Source organism: Phoca vitulina, unplaced genomic scaffold (genome assembly GCF_004348235.1).
Source record: "Phoca vitulina isolate PV1807 unplaced genomic scaffold, GSC_HSeal_1.0 scaffold2, whole genome shotgun sequence".
In the NCBI taxonomy this organism is placed as follows: domain Eukaryota; kingdom Metazoa; phylum Chordata; class Mammalia; order Carnivora; family Phocidae; genus Phoca; species Phoca vitulina.
This window is the reverse complement of record NW_022589705.1, coordinates 26,047,849-26,069,986: the sequence shown is the minus strand read 5'-3', so window position 1 is coordinate 26,069,986 and position 22,138 is coordinate 26,047,849. Positions and strand designations below refer to the sequence as shown.

The following is a 22,138-nucleotide window of genomic DNA, read 5'->3' as shown; positions in this document are numbered from 1 at the left end:
TATAAAAAACAATCCTAAAATTCATATGGAGTTATACAAGACCCCAATGGCCAAAGCAATCTTGAGAAAGAAGAACAAAGCCAGAGGCATCATACTTCCTGATTTCAAACTGTATTACGAAGCAACAGTAATAAAAAACCCAGATGGTATTGGCATAAAAACCAGACACCTAGATCAATGCGACAGAATAGATAGCCTAGAAATAAATCCGTGTGTATATGGTCAATAAATTTTCAACAAAGGAGCCAAGAACTGGGAAAAGATAACCTCTCCAATAAAAGGTACTGGGAAAACTGGATATCCACATGCAAAAGAATGAAACTGGATCCCTTGCACTATATACAAAAATCAACTCAAAGTGGATTAAACACTTGAATGTAAGACCTGAAATCCTAAAACTCCTAGAAGAAAACATGGGGGTAAACTCGGCTACACTAGTCTTGGCAATTATTTTTTTTTAGATTTAAAACCAAAGGCAAGGCAACAAATGCAAAAGTAAAAAAGTGTACTACTTCAAACTAAAAAGCTTCTGCACAGCAGGGGAAACCATGAACAAAATGAAAAAGCAACCTATGGAACAGGAGAAAATATCTGTAAACCATATATATGATAAGGGGTTAATATCCAAAATATACAAGGAACTCATACAACTCAATAGCAAAAACTAAATAACCCAATTTAAAAATGGACAAACGACTTGAATAGACATTTTTCCAAAGAAAACACAAATGGCCAACAGTACATGAAAAGTGCTCAACTTCACTAATCATGAGGGAAATGCAAATTAAAACCACAATGAGATATCACCTCACACCTGTTAGGATGTCATTTACCAAAAATACAAAAGATAAATGCTATGAGGATGTGGAGAAAAGGGAACCCTTGTACACTGTAGGTAGGAACGTAAAGGGGTATAGTTTGATATTATGGAAAACAGTATGGAAAACAGTATGGAGGTTCCTTCAAAAATTAAAAATAGAACTATCTTATGATCCAGCAACTTCACTTCTGGGTACATATTCAATGTGGGGCTTGAACTCACAACCCTGAGATCAAGACCTGAGCTGAAATCAAGACTCAGACACTTAGACTGAGCCACCCAGGTGCCCCTAGGGTACATTTTCAAAGGAAACAAAATCAGTATCTCACACAGATAACTGTATTCCCATGTTCACTGCAGCATTATTCACAATAATCAAGGTATGGAAATAATCTTAAGTGTTTGTCAAGAGACAAATGGATAAAGAAAATGTGAGATATCACACACACACACACACACACACACACACAGAAATATTATTCAGCCTTAAAAAGGAAGGGAATTCTGCCTTTTTTTGACAGATTGGATGAACCTGAAGGCCATTATGCAAAATGAATTAAGCCAGAAAGAGAAAGACAAATAATGCACAGTATAACTTATAAGTGGACTCTTAAAAACACACAAAAGGTTAAACTCATAGAAATAGAGAGTAGAATGGTGGTTGACAGGGGATGGGGATATGGGAGAAATAGAAAGAGGCTGGTAAGAAGGTATAAACTTTCAGCTGTAAAATTAGTAAGGTCTGAGGATCTAATGTATGACGTGGTGACTAGAGTTGCTAGCACTGTATTATATAATTGAAAAAAAAGGTAAACATGGAAGGTGATGGAGGGTGGAAACTAACTTGATGGTGGCAACCTATTATAGTGCATACGTATGTCAAATTATCATGTCATACATGTGATACAGTATATTAAAATTTTGTCAATTATACCTCAATAAAGCCAGGAGGGGGAGAAATTAATAGAAATTATTACAGTCCCCATTAACAGTTCATATTCTGAAAAGAACTTGTAAAGTCCCTATGCAGAAGCAAGGTTTATATAAGGGTTAAAATTTGACAATTAAATCTGATGGAAAAGATGCAGAAAGTTGCGTATGTGCCAGTATATCAAAACTAAGTGTATAGTTTATCTTTTGCAGAGTGTTTTCTTATTCATGTTGACTAGGCCATTTGATTTTTATATCTCCTTTAAAGTTCCCAATTTCACTTTTTAAATTTTAACTGTTCTAACTTTTTAACTTTGGTTGTGTTTCATTAGCTGATATGTGTTTATGGTCACCTAACCCTGAATCCCTTTGTTTTCAATAATTTGGTTGTACTAAGTGGTGGATTTAATTGCAATTATCAGCATATTGGCTCTACAAGAACTTAAACTGTCCTTCCTCTGTAAGAAATCTCAAAAATATTAATAGATATGAAGAATAAACTGCCCCCTCTCCAAGGTGAGAGTCTTTGTCAGTTTGGGAGATACCTGTACTTACATGGTATTCTCAGTCTGAGTCACATCTATCAACTACATCTATTAAATACTGTATGCAAAATACATTACTGGATTTAGAAAGCTGTGGGAAGCTATAAAGAAGAAAATGAGTTCTTACAATGGAGGCTGTTATAATCTATTAGGAAACATAAAACATAATATATCTGAGAATACAAATACATAATTATTTAAGCAATTATATTTTTATGAACATATACAAAAATTGATGGACTGTAGTAAGTGATCTTGTTAAAAGGTTAAATGAGAACATATTACTTCTCTGCTCAAATTGCCCACTTTCTCTCAAAGCATATGACTACATGGCCCTACATGATCTTGCCTCTCCCCTCCATCTTTGTGATTCTGACCTCAGGTCCTACTACTCTTGCCTCTGACGAATCTCTTCTAGCTATATTGGATTCTTTTCTGTTCTTCAAAAACAGCGGCCATGTTCCTGCTGTAAGGCCTTCCCTCTGCCTAGACTGCTTCCCTCCTTATTTCCTTGGCTCTTTCACTTCCTTCAATTGTTTACATCTCTCCTTCACAAGAAGACCTACCCAAATTACTCTACTTAATTCTAATCTTAAGCCCTCAATTCTAGCATCCCCAATTTAATCTCCCTTACTCTGCTCCACTTTTTCATTTTGCATATTACTCATTGCCTTCTAACATACTATATGACTTACTTATACACTGTTACAATTGTTCAGATCTGTCTTCTTCCCCACCCCTATCCCAAGAATGTTAACTCCTCAAGGGCAAGGATTCATTATCTGTTTTCTTAACTGACATATCCCAAATACCTAGAACAGTGCCTGGCACACAGTAAGCACTCAATTAATACAGGTTTGCATTTATTAAATCAAGCAGATAATATACAAATCTTCATTTTATTTTCAGTTATACAGAGTATCAGAATATTTGTACCAAAACAAAAGTGTAATTTTGAGTTTGTCAATCCATCAAGCTTTTGAAAGAATTTCATTTTTCCTTCAAAATATGTCTCTTCCTATAAAATATTTATTTGTAACAAGCTCACAAGTGGGCCATCATGCTGGTTTTTCTCTCATTAGGTGGTTCCATATCAATTTACACTCACAAAAATGAATCTTTGATTCAGAGTAGATGTAGAATTAGTTTTCCAGCTCATGAGAAAACTCAACTACTAACATCATTTATCATCACTATAAACACTTGATATCAAATTTTTCCTTTCGTTCAACAAACTCTCAGCAATGTCACTGCATTTATATGTTATAACAGGTAGGAAAATGTCTGCAGAATTGAAAATTATAAGATTACTATAGCAAAATCAATCTGACCAAGCTTCTATTGTCCCGAGGATTCAAATATAGTAAAATATTATGAAAGAATTAGAAAATATGTCATGTCCAAGTAATTCCAAAACTCTCAAATTATCATGAAAAGCATTTAGTCTTCTGCTTTAAATACACACTTAGAAATAATAAAAAGTAGCAGTTCTGTGAGTTTGACAGCAAATGAACTTTTTGAACAACAAATCAATGCAGACAAGAGTATGCAGTATTCTTAACTAACAGAGACTTAAGCAACAGAAACATTTCAGCTGAGCTAATATAGCATGAAAATCTTTAAAACTCTTCAGAAAAGTTACTGTCATATTATGGCAAGTTCCAGTAAGCGATAAGAAGACTTTCCCATCATACAGATAAGGAGACAAACTTTAACTGTTTAAGGCTAACCTATTTCCTGTGTTCCAGCCATATTTAGATCACCAGAGAGAAGAAAGCACAGCAGGATTGAGACATCATGCTGAACAGAAGCACTAAAAGCTGACCACATCTGAAGGTATGATATCATCATGTATAACCCTTTATTGTTCCCTTCCCCCATTCTAACTTAGTTATCTGCATTGGAGGCAAATTTTCATGATTGGTCAGGCAAATATTTTCTAACCATACCTCAGAATGGTCTCAGTCCCCTGACTACCCAGGATTAGAATAATTCTCCCCTAGATTCCTCCAGCTCAGGAGGAATTCATTTTCTGTTTTGCCAAATGGACGATAACTTTTGTGGAGTCTAGAGCCTTACCCAGCTTTGAGTCATTAATTCCATATTCCTAAAGCATGGTTTTGATGATATAACTTGACTTGATCAAAATACTGCATGGTTTCTCCTCATTGCTTAATAAATTAAAAAACAAAAACAAAAAACAAAAAAAAACAAAACCTCTTGACCTTAGTATTCATGGCATTAAATAACCTGATCCTAAGATACCTTTCAATCATTATGTCCTACTACTCCTGTAATCATAGCTTTTATTTCAGCCAAACTGGAATGCTTGTTCTTTCTAACATATTCCACACTATTTTACCCTCATCCTGGCTCATGGCTACTCTTTTGCCAGAACAACTTCCTTTACCTGCCTTTCAGTGTATTTGGAGACGGATAAATAAGGGATGACCCTTCCCTTCAAGGAGTTCATAGGTCCTAGGGAAACGGTCACATAATAGTCACAGTTGCTGGATTATAATAAAAAACAGTAAGTACACTGTTATAGACATACATGAAGTATCAAAAAAGCAAAGAGGATGTTACCTCCAGAACACATATATGTACTCAAAATATTTATATTGGAAATGCCCAGACATGTAAATCAGATCATAGGTATAAGCTGCAAATTTCATTCAAAAAATGCTAGATTTGTAAAAATATCCCCAATCCACAGAATGTCCCATTCTCATTCATTTCCCCTATCCATGTTTATCCCAATATGCTATCCTTACCCAAAGTGTAAGAAATTATCTGTATCTAAGTAAATATGCTCAGAATTCAGCCAATAATACAAATCTCATTTCTATACTTATCTTGTCACAAACTGGTAACAAGCAGTTCACAAACTGGCACCAGTCTGCAGACCACACTTTGAACAGCACTGATTCTCACACACACTGGGTCTCTTACATGACCCAAAAGATTCACTTTTCCTTCTTTTTCTTTGTCAGTAAAATAAACATAGACACAATGAAATAACATGCTTACAAATTATGAATTCAAATATAAAGTTGCTGTAGTAAAATAATTTAAAGGATACGGATTTCTGTGACAGCCTTCAAGGAATCTAAATCATTTTCTGTTACCCCTAAAAAAAAATTCTACATATTTATATAGGTATTTTTAATCTCTTCCATACAAACTGCTTCAATAAAACTAGCATAACTTTCTATTAAGAGCACACTTAAATATTAGATCATGGTTTATTTCATTTTTTATTTTTCTAAGTAGGCTCCACGCCCAACACAGGGCTTGAACTCACAACCCTGACACCAAGAGTCACATGCTCTACCAACTAAGTCAGCCAGGCACCCTAGACCATAGTTTAAAAAATGCAATATGATCGGGGCACCTGGGTGGCTCAGTCAGTTAAGCGTCTGCCTTTGGCTCAGGTCATGATCCCAGGGTCCTGGGATAGAGCCCCGCATCGAGCTCTCTGCTCGGCAGGAAGTCTGCTTCTACCTCTCCCGCTCCCCCAACTTGTGTTCCCTCTCTCGCTGTCTCTCTGTCAAATAAATAAATAAAATCTTAAAATGCAATATGATCAAGAAATGCAGAAACTGCACACAGATAATCTACTCAAATTTATTATTTTTTTAACTCTTCCTTATGCTGAGAAATACAGACTAGTTTGTTTTGTTATAAAACCAACTGAAAAAGCAAGGAACTAACCTTGAACTTCATGAGGCTGGGATGCAACTGAAAAAGTTGGTGCTTTGAATACGTCTTCTCTGAGTTCAGAAGCAGAAAAAGTATTGCTTGCTGTAAACATGTTAATGTCTGAATATTGATGTTTCTGCTTACTACTGCTACATTTCCATGATTCCCCTTTGTTCATTTCTGTTGGGGCAATTTTCACTGAGCCAATAGGAGAGTCCAAGTTTGTACTGTCATTAGAGGTAACACCCTCATGTATATTGTCAGATATTTTAAATAATCTGCAAAAACAAAACAAAACAAAACATGTTTGCACTTGTAAGAGCTGTGTAGAATGGGAAAAACTAGCATAAAATCGGTCCCTTTAAAAATGCCCATAGATTGTGGTTTATTCAAATATAAAATTTAAGCATTCCCTTAAAATATGATTTGACGAATTTACCACTGAATTATGTCTTTTCACTTTTCAGAAACTCAAACCCATTTGTAGAATCCAACCTCCAAGACAACCCCAATGATACCTGTCTCCTGCTATTCACACCCTTTTCAAATTAGGACTTTGAGTCAGGACAGAATTATATGACTAGCAGAGTATCGAGGTAGTACAGTGTATGACTTCCAAGGGAAGGTCATAAAAGATACTGTCACTTCTGCATGGCCTCTTGGATCATTCACACTTAGAGAAGAGCTAGCCACTCTATCATGAGAATACACAGGCAACTATATGGAGAGGCCCATGTAGACAGGTATTGTGGCATCTTGTCAGTAATAGCATCAACCTCCCAAACATTATTCAATAATCACTTTAGTATAAGAAATACTAAATAAGTATAGATGTCAAGAAGAACACTTTGCAAAGAAGTATTTTCTTTGCAAAGTTCTAGAAAACACAGGCCCTCTTTAGGATTGCAATTTATTATATTCAACTGATCAAAAGACAACCCATCAGACTAATTTGTTCACCCTAGCCTTAAGGGATGAAGTGACCATTAAAGTTCCTAATACAGGGGTGCCTGGGTGGCTCAGTCGTTTAAGCGTCCAACTCTTGATTTAGGCTCAGGTCATGATCTCAGGGTCCTTGGATCAAGCCCCATGTAGGGTATGGAGTTTGCTTAAGATTCTCTCTCTCCCTCTCCCTCTGCCCCTCCCCAACCCCGCTTGTGCACATATGGATGTGCGCACTCTCGCCCCCCCTCAAAAAAACAAATTAAAAAAAAAAATAAAGTTCCTAATACAACACTTGTGTCTTACAAAATAAGTAATAGGGATGACAGAAGATATCAGTCTTAAAGAATTCTGTAAGAAATGACATCCAAACAAGTATTGTGCAAATACAGAACACTTTCTTAATTATTTTTACTATTAATTTTTAATGACATGTTTCTATATAAGAAAGCAGGAGTCTTTAAAAACACTATAGAATGAGAAATACACTTTAGAACAAACTGTAGGGTTGCATTCTCCAATGCCAGCAGTTCTATCTTTCAGAAAATTCAAAAGCAGATGATTAGCCTTGGATAATATAGTAGAATCTGATTATGAAATGGTATTGAGGACAAGAAAAACAACTTATGCCACAGGATGACTCCTTGCTATATGCTGTCATATAGGTTAAAAGCATGGCCTTTGGAAACAGACAAACCTGGGTTTAAATCCAAAGCTTCTCTACTTTCTAGCTGTGTGACTTCAGAGTTTGAAATAAGTTTTGTGAACTATAATAATATTATCCATGTGCTAGTTACCTAAATTCTCTGGACCTCAGATTCTTCCTAGTTCCTCTGGAACTCCCACTCCATAAACTCCCCTATGTCCTCAACTTCTTCACTGATTGTTATAGTTACTTCCTGGTCTTAACAAAAATATTGCATTGCCCTAAAAAACTCTTGCTTCTTAAACTTAAGTAGAAATTGTTAATTTTTCCACATCCAATGTACTTGAGGATTGAGTCTGTGCCTTCTCCAACCCAAATCTACATCGTTATTCTTCCGTTCTCTTATAGAAGTATCTGTGCCGACTAGTTAAAGCACCTTGTAACCCTCCTCATGGCATATATCACATATCAACTTCTGGTCACTTTAGAATCTTTTCCTCTCAATTCCAAATTCAGCCATCTCTGCATTACTTCAACTTCACATATTGAACATGAGCTGTTCAAAATCCTCCTCCCGTCCATTTTTTAGGCATTCATCTACAGTGGCTTTCTCCTTCAAACAATCTCATTCACCTATTCTCTCATCTTAAACACTGTCATTATCTAGAACTCCTCCTCCTCTCAAATCAATCATTCCAATATATCATTCTCTGACCACAGCCTCTTATCCTTATAGCTTGTTTACACAAGTTACCAATGAGGTCAAAAAACAAATTTACTGTAATGAACCTCTTTATTTTCTCCCAAACTATCTTCCCTTCTCTTTTCTTATCTACCTTTAATGGACTTAGATCCCATGGACTATCTTTTTGACCACTCTTTTACTAGTATTCTAAACTCCAATTCCTCTTTATCCTTTTAACATCCTTATCTTGCAAAACCTCAATCCTATATGAATCTATCTACTTTTTAAAATAGTTGCAGCCAGGCAGGGGAACACTACTGGAAAAAGCAGTTAGGTAGATGATACAACACTCTGAACAATAAATTGAGAGTCATCATCAGCAAGATTGCAGACACAAGATCATATACCAAAATCAATTGCTGATGTCTATACACTTGCAATGTACAATCTGAAAAAAATTTTTAATTACATTTATAAAAGCATCAAAAAGAATAAAATACTTAGAAATAAACTTAACAAAATAAGTTTGACTTGTCCACTGAAAATCTAACATCATTGAAAGAAATTAAAGAAAATCTAAACAAATGGAAAGATATCCCATGTTCATAGATTAGAAGACTTAATGGTATTAAGATGGCAATACTCCTCAAGTTGATCTACAGATTCGACACCATCCCCATCAAAATCACAGCTGGCTTCTTTGCAGAAATTTACCAGTTTATCATAACATTCATATGAAAATGCAAAGAACCCAGAGAAGCCAAAAAAAAAAATCTTGAAAAAAGGAACAAAACTGGAGGACTCACACATTCTAATTTAAAACTTTACAACAAAGCTACAGCAATCAAGACAGTGTGGGATATGTACTTATGCAAAGCATAAGGGGAGATATATTGGTCAATGGAATAGAATTGAGAGTCCAGAAATAAACCTTTATTTAGTAGATAAATTCCTAGTTAGTATAATAGGAAATATACATTTGGTCTTTGTTCCCAGTACCTGGCACAGAGCTCCTAAAACCCTTGGAATTTCCTGTGTGATAGTAGTGATAAAAAGCATCTTTTGTTATTCATGACAAACCTCTTTCAATCATACCTGAATTTATGCTAATGAAGTGACTCTTGTAGGACCCCTATATAGTCCAGGATGGGGGTTAACTGCCAGAAAAAAATAAACCCTAATTAGAGAAGGTTGAACTTTCAGCTTCATTTGTGACATCCAAGGTAGAAAGAGGAATGGAGATTGAGTTCAATCACCAATGGCCAATGATTTAATCAATCATGCCTACCTAATGAAACTACCATGAAGGAAAAACCCCTATATGACAGGGGGTTCAGAGAGCTTCAAAGGTTAACAGGGGTGCCTATGTGGCTCAGTCGGTTGACCATCAGACTCTTGATTTTGGCTCAGGTCATGATCTCAGGATCCTGGGATCAAGCCCCTGTCAGGCTCTGCACTCAGCATGGAGTCTGCTTGTCCCTCTCCCTCTGCTCCGCCCCGCCCCCAACTTGTGCACTCTCTCTCTCTAAAATAAATAAATATATAAAATCCTTAAAAAAATAGATCACAGACCTAAATATAAGAGCTAAAACAATATAAATCTTATAAGAAAATGCAGTAATAAATCTTTATACAACCTTGGATTAAGCAATAATTTCTTGGATATGACACCAAAAGCCCAAGAAACAAAAGAAAAATTAGATAAACTGGACCTCATCAAAATTTAAAACTTTTGTGCTGCTAAGGACATTATCAAAAAAGTGAAAAACAACACAGAGAATGGGAGAAATATTAGCAAATCATACGGCTGATAAGAGACTTTTATCAGAACATATAAAGAACTCTTACAACTCAACAATAAAAAGACAGAAAACCCAATTAAAAAACAGGCAAAGGATTTGAACAGACATTACTCCGAAGGTAATACACAACTAGCCAATAATTACATGAAAAGATGCCCAATATCATAAGTCATTAGGGAAATGCTAATCATATCCACTTCAGACCCACTGGGATGGCTACAATAAAAAAGATGAACAATAACAACTACTGACAAGGATGTAGAGAAATTGGAACCCTCACATTTTGCTTGTAGGATTATGAGGTGGTGCAGTTATTTTGGAAAATAATTTGGCAGTTTCTCAAAAAAGTTAACTATATAGTTACCATATGACCCAGGAATTCCAATTCTAGGTATAACTCCAAAAGAATTTAAAAAATATATTCACACAAAAACTTGTACATGAATGTTCACAGCAACATTATTAATAATAGCCAAAAAGTGGGCACAATTCAAATGCCCAACAATTAATAGATGGATAAACAAAATGTTGTATTGTCCACTCAATGGAATATTATTTGACCATAAAAAGAATGAAGTATTGATACACGACATAATATGGATAAACCTTGAAAACATCATGCTAAGTGAAAGAAGACAGACATAAAAGGCCAGACATTATATGATTCCACTTATATGAAAGTCTAGAATAGGTAAATCCATAGAAACAGAAAGATTAGCGGTTGCCAGGGGCTGGGGAGAGGGGAGGAGAATGAGGAGTTGGAAAAGGGGAGTGATCAATAGTGAATATAGAGTTTCTTTTGGAGAGATGAAAATGTTTTAAAATTAGATAGTAGTGATGATTACACAACTCTGAATATTCTAAAAACCAATGGAATTTTACACTTCAGAAGAGTGAATTTTATTTTTATTTGTTTTTTTATTTTTTTAGAAGAGTGAATTTTATATGTGTTATATCTCTTTTTTTTATTGTTTGAGAGAATGAGTGTAAGCAGGGGGAGGGGCAGAGGGGGAGGAAGAGGGAGAGAATTTCAAGCAAACTCCATGCTGAGCAAGAAGCCCCATGCAGGGCTCAATCTCATGACCCTGAAATCATGACCTGAGCCAAAACCAAGAGTTGGACCCTTAACTGACTGAGCCACCCAGACACCCCGAGTAGTATCTTAATAGAACTGTTATAAAAAAATTAATGGACATCAACCTCAACTGGGCCCTTTAGAGTGCCCAACAGTCCTACCATTATTCTAACTGGATTGCTTTCCATTTTCTATAATCTCTTCCACTCTTCTCATACTTGCTCAATACCCCCACCTTTTCCCTCAAACTCCACAAATGACCTCACTTCTTATGTCACAGAGAAAATCTATCAATTAGATCTCTTCTGAATCTTTAAACCCATACATCCAATTCTCTATTTGGACAATTTATAGGTACTCAAACTCAACATGTCTTTGGATGTCATTCTGGCTCAAGTCAGAAAACTAGGGATCAGGTGTCATATCTAATAATCATTTAGGTCCTATGGGATTCTATCTCATAAATCACTCTGAACTCTCTCATTTCTGCTACCACAGTCTGCTACATCAGTCTCCCATTCTCTCTCACCTAGATTAATAAAAAAACCTTCTAAGTGACCTTTCACAATGTATTTTAGCTCCTTCTAACTCATCTTACTGATGCCAAAATGGACTTTGAATTAAAAAATATATAATTTTACTCCTCTACTTAAAATGCAGAACCTTAGAACACTAGCTCTCAAACTTGAGTGTGCATAACAATCATCTAGAAAAATTGTTAAAAATGACAATTCCTGGGTCCCCTCCCCATCTTTATCTAGACTATGATTCAACAGACCTAAGGTAGGACCCAGGAATCCAAATTTCTAACAAGTACTCCAGGTGATTCTAATACAGTGGGTCCACAGGCCACAAAGAACAGTGCCTTAAGAAAAAGCACAAAGTTCATCATGGCCTACATGATTCTGAATGACATGACCTCTCCAAACCTTACCTCTCCACATTCTCTCTGATTTTACACAAAAGGAAAATTTCTAGGAATAGGCCAAGCTCTGTGCTACTTTAGGTCTTTTGCACTTACTATTCCTTCCGCCTGGAACACTCCTTTATTTGTCCTTAGTTTAATTCTATTCCTCCTTAAGGTTAAGTTTTTTGTGTGGTTTTTTTTTTTTAAAGATTTTATTTATTTATTTGTGAGAGAAAGAGCATGAGAGAGAAAAAGCACAAGAGGGTGGAGGGTCAGAGAGAGAAGCAAACTCCCCACTGAGCAGGGAGCCTGATGTAGGACTCGATCCTGGGACGCTGGGATCATGACCTGAACTGAAGGCAGACCCCAGGCGCCCCAAGGCTAAGTTTAAATACCATTTCTTCAGGAAAGCCCTCCCTGATGCTCCAGAACAGATTAGGTCCCCATGTGATATGTTGTAATAGCAATTCTCAAAGGATGGTTGAGACTCTTTCAGAGAGTTCGTAGGATCAAAACAATTTTCATAATATTACTAAAGCATTGTTTGCTTTCTAAATTTTTTCAGTTTTTATTTTTTTTTTAAGATTTTATTTATTTATTTGACAGAGAGAGATAAAGAGCACAAGCAAGGGGAGAAGCAGAGGGAGAGGGAGAAGCAGGCTCTCTGTCGAGCAGAGAGCCTGATGTGGGGCTCAATCCCAAGACCCTGGGATCATGACCTGAGCTGAAGGAAGACGCTTAATCCACTGAGCCACCAAGGTGCCCCTCAGTTTTGATTTCTAATATTGATAGACATAACCCACATACACAAAAACTGTTGGGAGTCCTCAATAATTTTTAAGTGTAAAGGGTTCTGACAATAAAAAGTTTGAAAAGTTTGAGACCCTTTGCTCTATATACTTCATCAAAGTAATTGTTGTACTATAAAGTATTTAATCAATTATTTTTAGTTGTCATTCCCCCATTAAGTTGTAGCTCTCTGAAGGCAAGAACCTATGACTAGAATCCCAGAGTTAACAGAGCATCTGGTATATAGTAAACCTTATTTGTTGTTGATGTTTTTCTCATTAGATTCTATCATACTTCATACAGTTAGACATACCATAAATATTCAACTTTATCACTGAATATTCTGTATTTCATTTAATTAATTACCTTTTTCGGAAGGCTGATATGCTCTCTCCTTTATCTTCTGCAAAATTAACTAATTTTGTATTATCTGGAATACTGTTCTCAGATGCTATCTCACTGCCAATGTGATTTTTGTATTTCTGAGAAGAACCATATGTCAGCTTGCCAGGAACATGTGATAAGTCATTGTTACCTGCTCCTCCTAAATTCAGATCACCTGCTTCATATTTATTTGAGGAAAAGGCAAATTGGAATTTTTGTGTTCGTGAAATATAATTTGTGTTTTCATTAGTTATCTTTAAATTTGATGGTAACATTTTTGGCCTCTCTTCCTGACCTACAAAAATGGAATATATTAATTAATATATATTCTCCACGAAAATAAATTTTCAAAATGACCATGAAAAATTTAATAAATATTTTCAAAACAGTTTACCTAGGTAAACATGAAAGTTATTCATACAATAACAAGATAATCTGTAACACCATATACGGTTTTGAACTATAGGTGATTGGTACTGCTATTGTACATTGTATCAGTGAAGGGCACTCGAATTAATTAAGAATTATTGAAATTTATATAAAACCTACATCATAAAATAGGTTTAATTTCTGACCCACAGAAATAACCATAATCATACCTTTTAAGTATTTTATCTACTACAAATGATATAATTATACAATTAGGATTTGAAAATTTATATAACCAATTTACACACAGAAATACAATGACCAATCATACAAAATGTTACTCAATTTGATTCAGTATTAAAATATATGATACAATGCTTTTAACTTTATAATATTGCTTCTAAAATCAAGATAAAAGAATGCTTTCATCAGGGTGACAAAATTTTAAAGGTTTCTTTACAGAGACTTTATAAGCAGCTTTGAGAGGTTGGGAGGAATCTGGAGCTCTTGTTAGGGCTTAAATTTGTTTTACCATCTATGTATATACATATATATATATATAGTGTATATAAGCTTGTGTATTCTATATATTATTTGGTATATACGAGAATATAAATAATGCATATTTTCATGAATAAAATACATACAAATTACAAAGTTTAATAAGATAACATACGTGAATTACCACCAAATTTAAAAATCAAAATTTTATCAACAATATCACATAAGATCACATAGATTGTTTGAATGTGCTTGTCTTTAACTTCATAAAAATGGTACCAAACTATATATAATATTCTGCCCCTTGTTTTTTTTAGGAATGTGGTTTCCTAAGCCAGGGGATCCTACCTTTAGTAAAAGGCAAGACAAAAACTAAATGGCAATGACAATTTTAATAATAAGAGGAAACAAATTCATACAACAATAGAACGTGTTTGTAATAGTGTACTGTATACATATAGTATGCTTATGTATGTGTATGTATGTATGGAGAGGAAAAATGTTTTTGATTTTAAGATTTGGTGAGCACTATTTTGAGTAAAATAAATCTCTATCATTTTATTCCATTAAAATAAAGGAATTAACACTTTAATGTGTTACTAGATTTTTTACATTAACATGAGCTGCACGGGTTTAACTTCATAACAAATATGTGATAGTTTACCTAACAGTTTATGACTTCCTATTTCCTCCTCTAATGCCTGAGTATCTGGAATTTCTGAAATCAACGGAGCAGGTGGGAGAAACCAATCCAATGATTTTTCATTGTCTGGATAGCTATATAAAATATAAAAGGGTGAATATATATGTTAATAAAGTTACATCAGAAAATATTTATTAATTAAACATTACTCAATTATAGACTCTTAGATAAACATCCTATAAATTAATTTTCTATGGTGACTTTGATGTATCTCTATACACAGCAGTGTTCTCAATCTTTTTTCCCTTGTGTGTCATAGGATTAATGACACTGCTATGTGAAATATGCTACCTAAATAATGGCTATAACTCCGTCTCTTTTTCTCCAATTCAAACACTTGTGACAAGAATCTTAAATCTGCTACAATATAAAAAAAGGTAGTAAATCATTCTGAAACATTAGCATCTTTACTAGCACAAGTAACAAATTACTTATGACACATCTCACAACTAATCATGGGTCATCAGTGTGTAAATGACACCACTACTGGTATTCTCTAGAGTATTCCTAAAACATTATTACAAATTAATGTCCTAACCCAAATACTCTTGATCCAGAACCACCTACAAACCACAGAAAATCCAAGAAACCAGTTGAAACTGACACTTTGTAAACTTAGAGTAGTTGTTGAGAATTTTGCCACCCTGTTGGCATTGTGAACTACCTCTCCTTATCTTTCAGCTATGATCCTATTAACATATAATGTTTTAATGTTTCCTTTTCAATGAAAATTGATTTGCCCTTCATTAGAACAAAAAGATAAGTATTAGGTGACAGGAAGTAAACTTAAGAAGAGCCCCACATACACTGTCTATGCCAAGTGGCAAGGATTTTATGATTTGTTTTTTAATCTCTTCATTTAAGATTTTAAACTCTGGAAAGTGAGAGACCCAGTCTTTTACTTTACTGCCTTTCGTAGCACATAACTCATAGCTACTACAGCTATGTTTTCCAAATCAAAAATCTACAACACATTATTTGACAATGTCTGACAGACTGTCTGATAATAGGCCAAAGCATTTGAAATTTGGGACTGTCAAAGGGTCCCCAAGATCACCCCCAGAGCTGATGATTCCCTGGGCTGATTCAAAGGACTCAACATATAGTCCTATTTGTGACTATGAGGCAAAGTCCAGGGGAAACCAGGCACAAGCTTCCAAAAATCCTCTCCCAGTACAGTAACACAGGACATCTTTAATTCCCTCAGCAAGAAGCTGTAACAACATGTGTGAAGTGTTGTCAATGAGGGAGCTCATTAGAAACTCAATGCCCAGGGTTTTTACTGGGGACTAATCATGTAGGCATCCCCTGTCTAGCCCATACCTAAATTCTAGATTCCCAAAAGAAAAGCAGATATTCAGCATAAACCATATTATCTGTATAAACAGTTAAGGCAGTGGGCCATTCCTATCAGTTAATGGTGGGAACTTTCCTAAAGTTCTCACTCCAGCCAAGGGCCATTCTTACAAGCAGGGCCTTTTCGAGAACAGCAGTTTAGGCCTGAAGTATTAACTCTTCTACACAGAGACTATTTCAGGAAATCTAAAAAAGATACAAAAAGCACACATCTAATTCTATTATTCAGCATCCCCATAAAAACGATTTTCCTATTTTCCAGAGGTGTCATCAGTCTCTCAGCCATCTAGAATTCAAATTATAGCATAATATTTTACCTACTATATCCAGACATATACCAGGTCTTACTGCATCTTCTTTATAATGATTCTTGAATTCATTTCCTTGTATTTCCACTGTCACTATTCCAATCAAAGCTCTAATCAATTTATGTCTGGTTAAGAACAATAGCGTCTTAACTGGCCTCACTGCCTCTGGCTTTCTCTAATATATTTTACACACTCCTATCACATTAATTTAGAATTGTTTTCATCATAATTATATTCCATTCAAAATACTTCAGTGGCTTCCAAACAATGTCAAACGTCCAAATGGCCTTACGTTACCTTAGAGTTTTAACTCTCCTACACTACTTACCTTACAGTCCAGGCCAAAGTGAGCTACTTGCATACCAAATATATAATACATTCTGTCCCTTCTCATCTTTGTTCAAAAATATTTCCTTTACTCTGATTGCCACTGTACATGACCCTATCCTATATCTACCTATAGAAGTTCCACTGTTTCATTCCTTCATTAATCTATTCAACAATTATTTACTGAGAACTATTTTCCAGGAACTGTTCTAGCCACTAGAGCTTATGTTCATTCAAAATCAAGCTTAAATCCTTCCCTCTTCTTAAGTACTATTTGAACCTATAATATTTATCACAGTTCTCTTATACTGTGTGTCTGTGTGTAGATAATATGTATATATTATATATTACATATAGATAATAGAAAGATTGATGATAGATCAGTCTGCTACCATCCCCAGATCATAAACACATAAGAGTTTGTTTCTAGTTCCATTCATATCTATAATACTTAGCACAGTGCTTTACATAATTAGACATATTAGTCAATAAATGTTTGTTGATTCAGTTCTATGGCTTTTAACACATAGTCACGTCCAAGATCCTTATTCTGGCACTTAACATCCACCACAATCTATCCTCAGTTTACTTTTCTAATTTTATGTCCCACTGTTTCTCCTTTATGAATCTTCTATTCCAGGAAACTTCTCTATACACTATCTCCTACAAGTACTGCGAATTGTCCCACCTCCATTCTTTTTTCTTGCTGTTAAACTCTGCCTTCAAATGGCCTCTTCTCTCTGCTTATTAAAATTATCATATCCTTCAAAGTCTCCTGAAGTCTCTCTCCCCACTACCATAAGCCTAACCTGATCAGTCTGTACCAGGTCTCCCTCCAAATCTGAAATTTGATTGCATGAATGTATGCTTATCATTTCCTTCACACCTTTTTTTAACTCTGTATTGTTAGAAAGGCAACCATATGTTGCAATTTGCCCAGGCCAGTCCTGATTAACACATGTTGTGCAAATTGGATGCACTCTTTCACTCTCAAAGTATCCAAGTCTGGATGATTAATTACATAATTATGTTATTTATTAATGACCTTTCCATACGTGTGCTTAATCTCCTCAAATAGATTTTAAGTTCTTTTGAAGTAAAAGTCTGTTTCATCCTTCTTATATCCCTTTATGCATTCAATCAATATCTGAATTAATATTTGAATGAATGAAAAAATTAATGAAGCAATAAATATTTTATTCAATGCTTCCTTTTTTAAAAAAAGGATAATACAGGGTTGCCAGCTGGGCTTGTGAGTTGGAGCCCCACATTGGGTGTAGAGATTACTTAAAAATAAAATCTTAAAAAAAAAAGATAATATAATAGAATACATAGAAAACTTAGAATTGAGAACAATTTACATATGAAAATCCAAAAACCTGTATTTAATGGATTATTCTCTGTTCTTACTTCCTCTGGTGCCACATCTTTATTTCCACCCCTACTTCCTGCCTACAATGAATCTGCCCATCACACTCGGTGTTTGGCACACTGCCCACTCTGTTTCCAAAAGGTGCCATCACTCCTTGTCCATGGCTACTGTTTGACCATTACTTCAAGTATTTACCTTGGCCAAAAATAATTTGAACAAACCAGAAATGTAAATAAATGAAAGCCAAATAAGCAAGAGTCTACTCTATTTTTTAAGTTATAACATTTAACATGTTAAACTTCAGTTACTCCCTTGTATCTGAATTCCATGTTTACCAGCTATATACCTGAAACATCATTTTGTTGATCCCTCATTTTTTATGTGTATATTTCTAGAGAGAAAATTAAAACTCCTTAAAAATAAAAAAATCTCTAAAACAATATACTCTGTTATCATTCTTTAAGGCAGACTTACTTTTCAGCTTCATCTTCCTTTTCAAAAAACAAAGTATCCAAAGAAAACAAGGAGTCATTTGATTTCAGCATTGTTAAAGACTGGATTATGTCATAAATCTACCAAAATACAGAAAAAGTAGTTCATATTTTATTCATAAAGCTGTAGAAAAATATTTCTGGATACATAAACTATAATCATTAATTTCCCAGAATAACCACAGACTATCTTTCCAGCTGCATCTTCTGCAGCTTCCTCCAAAGTGCCTCAATATTCAAATACATTATTCTCTTTTCTCCACTAAATCATGCATATTCACATCTGTACCCCTCTCTTCATACTGCACCATTGCTTAGAATGTGTTTTCTTCCATTTATTCTCTACCTGGCAGATCCCTACACATCCTTCATGTATAGGTCAAATGTCATTTCTTCTTCAAAGGCTTCTCTGAGTTTGTCCTGTTCTCCAAGGCAGAATTAATCACTCCTTTTGGGCTCTTAATACTTTGTTCATACCATTATTTTTGATTTAGGATAATGCATTTTATCACGAATGTGTGTGTCTCTAACAATATGTCAGATACATATACAGAGGTTTGCTTCAAAATAAATGGAGAGAGGTAAAGGGATATTGATGAAACAAGACTGGCAATGAGTTGATAATTGCTAAAGCTATATAATAGGTACATGGACTTCATTATAATGTCCTGTCAATTTTGTACATATGTTTGAACTTTTCCAAAATAAAAAAATTTTGCAAGTTTAACATATATATGTGTGTTTACATTCATATTACATAACATGTATATAGAAATGCTTACATTCCTTTTTAAAAAGACAGTTTTTACATTCATAGATGGTATCTAAATATAAAGGATAAAAACATTCAGCATTGGCCATATGAGAATATAATAAAATTCTAGGGCTGAACAAAGCCTCAAGTTTGACAGGAGACTGAAGAACCATTTCTACAGACACATCCATTGTTCCATTCACATTGCCATTCTTTCCCTTGCATAACAACACTACATCCCAATTTTTTTTCTAAATTCTGAAACATGATAAAAAATTCTATATGACAAAACAAGAAATAGATGCACAAATCCTAAAACATAAGTCACATTTCTATTTATTCTGTGATAGTTAATACATTGCAAATCTTTCCTTAGGATAGAAACTAAAATCAAAGAAACTATATGAGTGCCATCTTGTGGAGAAATCCATACTATCAAGTCAGATTATGTCCCTTCAATTTTGAGTCCTCCCTGATGTGGGGATGAGATACACGTGGGAGTATGTGGGGGGAGGGAGGAATGTTTCTACATGCACCCCTTGACAAAATACTACTGGTAAGAGGTCTGGATCTATGTATATCTTAGGACTGTTCTTAGTTACCCAGACGCTGTAGGAATTTTCATTGTTTTAGTTATTGAGTTTTTCTCCCTTCCATCTGTTTAACTTAATTGCCCTCTTTTTTTTTAATTTATTAATCACTTAGTCACCAACAAAAAGAAATGGTGAAATTGAAACATATTAGCATGGTTCTATAAATGTCTAAAACAATTGACTATACTAAATAATAGAAACCTAACGTAACAGGGTGAGAGACAGAAGGGAGCCATTCAGAAATATGCTAAAGGAGTCTTTAACATCTTTATCTAAGTAAACAATTTCAGAACTTGAAAATAATTACCTGATAAAGTATAAATGAAAATGCTAATCATGTTGTTATACTATCCAAAAAGTAACAAATAGGGGCACCTGGGTGGCTCAGTAGGCTAAGCCGCTGACTCTTGATTTGGACTCCTGATCTCAGGGTCCTGAGATGGAAGGTGGTGTTCCGCACTCAGCGAGGAGTCGGCTTGAGATTCTCTCTCTGCCCCTCCATCATGCCCCCTTCCTTCACTGGCAGGGGCTCTCTCTCAAAATAAATAAATCACTTTTTAAAAAGTAACAAACAAAATGTTCCCTTCCTCATCTTAGGAAAACTATATAATTTTAAGCAACAAAGACAGTTTTCAAAATTAAAACTCATTGGACCACTTTTATATGGCTTTGCTACCTCAGAATTTAAGTAGAAAACTGTGTGACTACATAATTTCTTGTCTGTTGAGATGGCCTGCGCTTTATCTAATTATCTTAGTGACAATTTAGCATTTTCTTATCTTCTATAATGTTTATTATATAAATTTTTCTGATCTATTAGTCCTTCCTTACGACTTGTACTCTCAGAAATAAACTCCTTATTTCAAAAGTGCCGAAACCCAGATATAAAGTATTGATTTGCCAGAAATCGGTAGTGAGTGGAAGCCGAGACCAACATTCACTCGAAAAACCATCACAAAGACCGCAGGGAATTTGACACGGTAAGAGAAAAATAAGCAAAATACCCCTAGTCTCCGAGCTTCGGACGGGGGCGGGGTTGTCCCTAGGGTCGGGGGGGCGGGGCCTATCTCCATCGCCTTCCCTAGGGTACCCCGGGGCAAGTCGGGAACCGAATCAGGGCCTGAGGCAAAAATACCCTCCGGATTCCTGGGGAATACCTGAATTCCAAGCAAAACCCACCCCACACTCCCAGGAGCAAGGGAGAAGCCTTCAGGACCCGCATGTGGCCCGCGCCCCGAGCGCTGGGCCGGTCGCTCCTCCCCTGACATCTCGTTCCCACCGCTGGGAAACAACGTGGTTACAGTACACGCACGCCCCACCTGCAATCGCTCAGGGAGCCAGACACACCTAGAAATAAACACAAGGGGTCCGGGAACGGCCAAAAACAAAACCCGAGTCAGCCAGCTCCGTCAGCTCCGCGGGCCGCCGTCCTCCCGCCAGCCCCACCCGCGCGAGCGGCCGCCCCGCCCCGAGCGCCTCAGGCCTCGCCCCGCTTCTGACAGAAACGCTGTGAGGACCCGCGCGGCACGGGCCGGGGCGAGCTGTCCTCAACTCACCGCGCCCGTCCGCCCTCCCGACCGCAGCTCAGCGCCGAAGCTCGACCACCGCCCGGAAGGTCGGCTGTCCCCGCCTCCCCGCGGGATCCCCGGTCTCCGGTCCCAACTTCCCCCCACGAGACGTCCGGCCCGGCCCCCCTCCTCACCCGGCAGCGGGACTCCTAGTTCTCGGAGCGGAGCGCCTATTCACCGGCCCCTCCGAGGACACCCCCGCCCCCCCAGCCTGGCTAAGCGAGCTCCAAGCAATGGATCGGCGGGGTCTCCGACCTCTCCCTTCCCGCTTCACCTTTTTTCCTCCAAAAGTTGCTAATTAGGTTTGTATGTATTGCTTTCCGAGTATACTGTGGCCTATTTTCATTAAATAAAGCCCTTAATCCTTCCCCCAGCGCCTGGTAACTTCTATGCTACTTGCCCTGTGAATTTGCCTATTCCAGGTTACTCATGTAAGTGGAATCATACAGTATTTGTCCTGAGTCTGGCTTATTTCATTCAGCATGTCTTCAAAGTTCATCATTCGTAGCATATATTTGAATTTCATTCTTTTTTAAAGTTGAATATTCCATTGTGTGTATGTACTACAT

The 22,138-nt window shown here is 36.2% G+C and overlaps 1 protein-coding gene across 6 annotated transcripts in view; it reads right to left on the bottom strand.

Annotated features, from left to right (window-relative positions):
• HFM1 (helicase for meiosis 1) overlaps positions 1-21,726 on the bottom strand; it is a 112,658-nt gene extending 90,932 nt beyond the window's left edge. For 2 of the 6 annotated variants that reach the window (XM_032423976.1, XM_032423995.1), the window contains exons 1-6: positions 21,558-21,615; positions 18,638-18,735; positions 14,762-14,874; positions 13,210-13,522; positions 6,010-6,275; positions 5,378-5,425 (exon numbers count right to left, since the gene is read on the bottom strand). In XM_032423976.1, coding sequence (XP_032279867.1) covers positions 5,378-5,425; positions 6,010-6,275; positions 13,210-13,522; positions 14,762-14,874; positions 18,638-18,708 — 811 coding nt within the window. In that variant the 5' untranslated portion in view covers positions 18,709-18,735; positions 21,558-21,615. Of the gene's footprint in view, positions 1-5,377; positions 5,426-6,009; positions 6,276-13,209; positions 13,523-14,761; positions 14,875-18,637; positions 18,736-21,348; positions 21,437-21,557; positions 21,623-21,703 lie in introns of those variants that run through there. The other 4 variants (XM_032423989.1, XM_032423984.1, XM_032424006.1 and 1 more) reach the window with 4 other exon arrangements.
• Between the last annotated feature and the right edge of the window lie 412 nt (positions 21,727-22,138).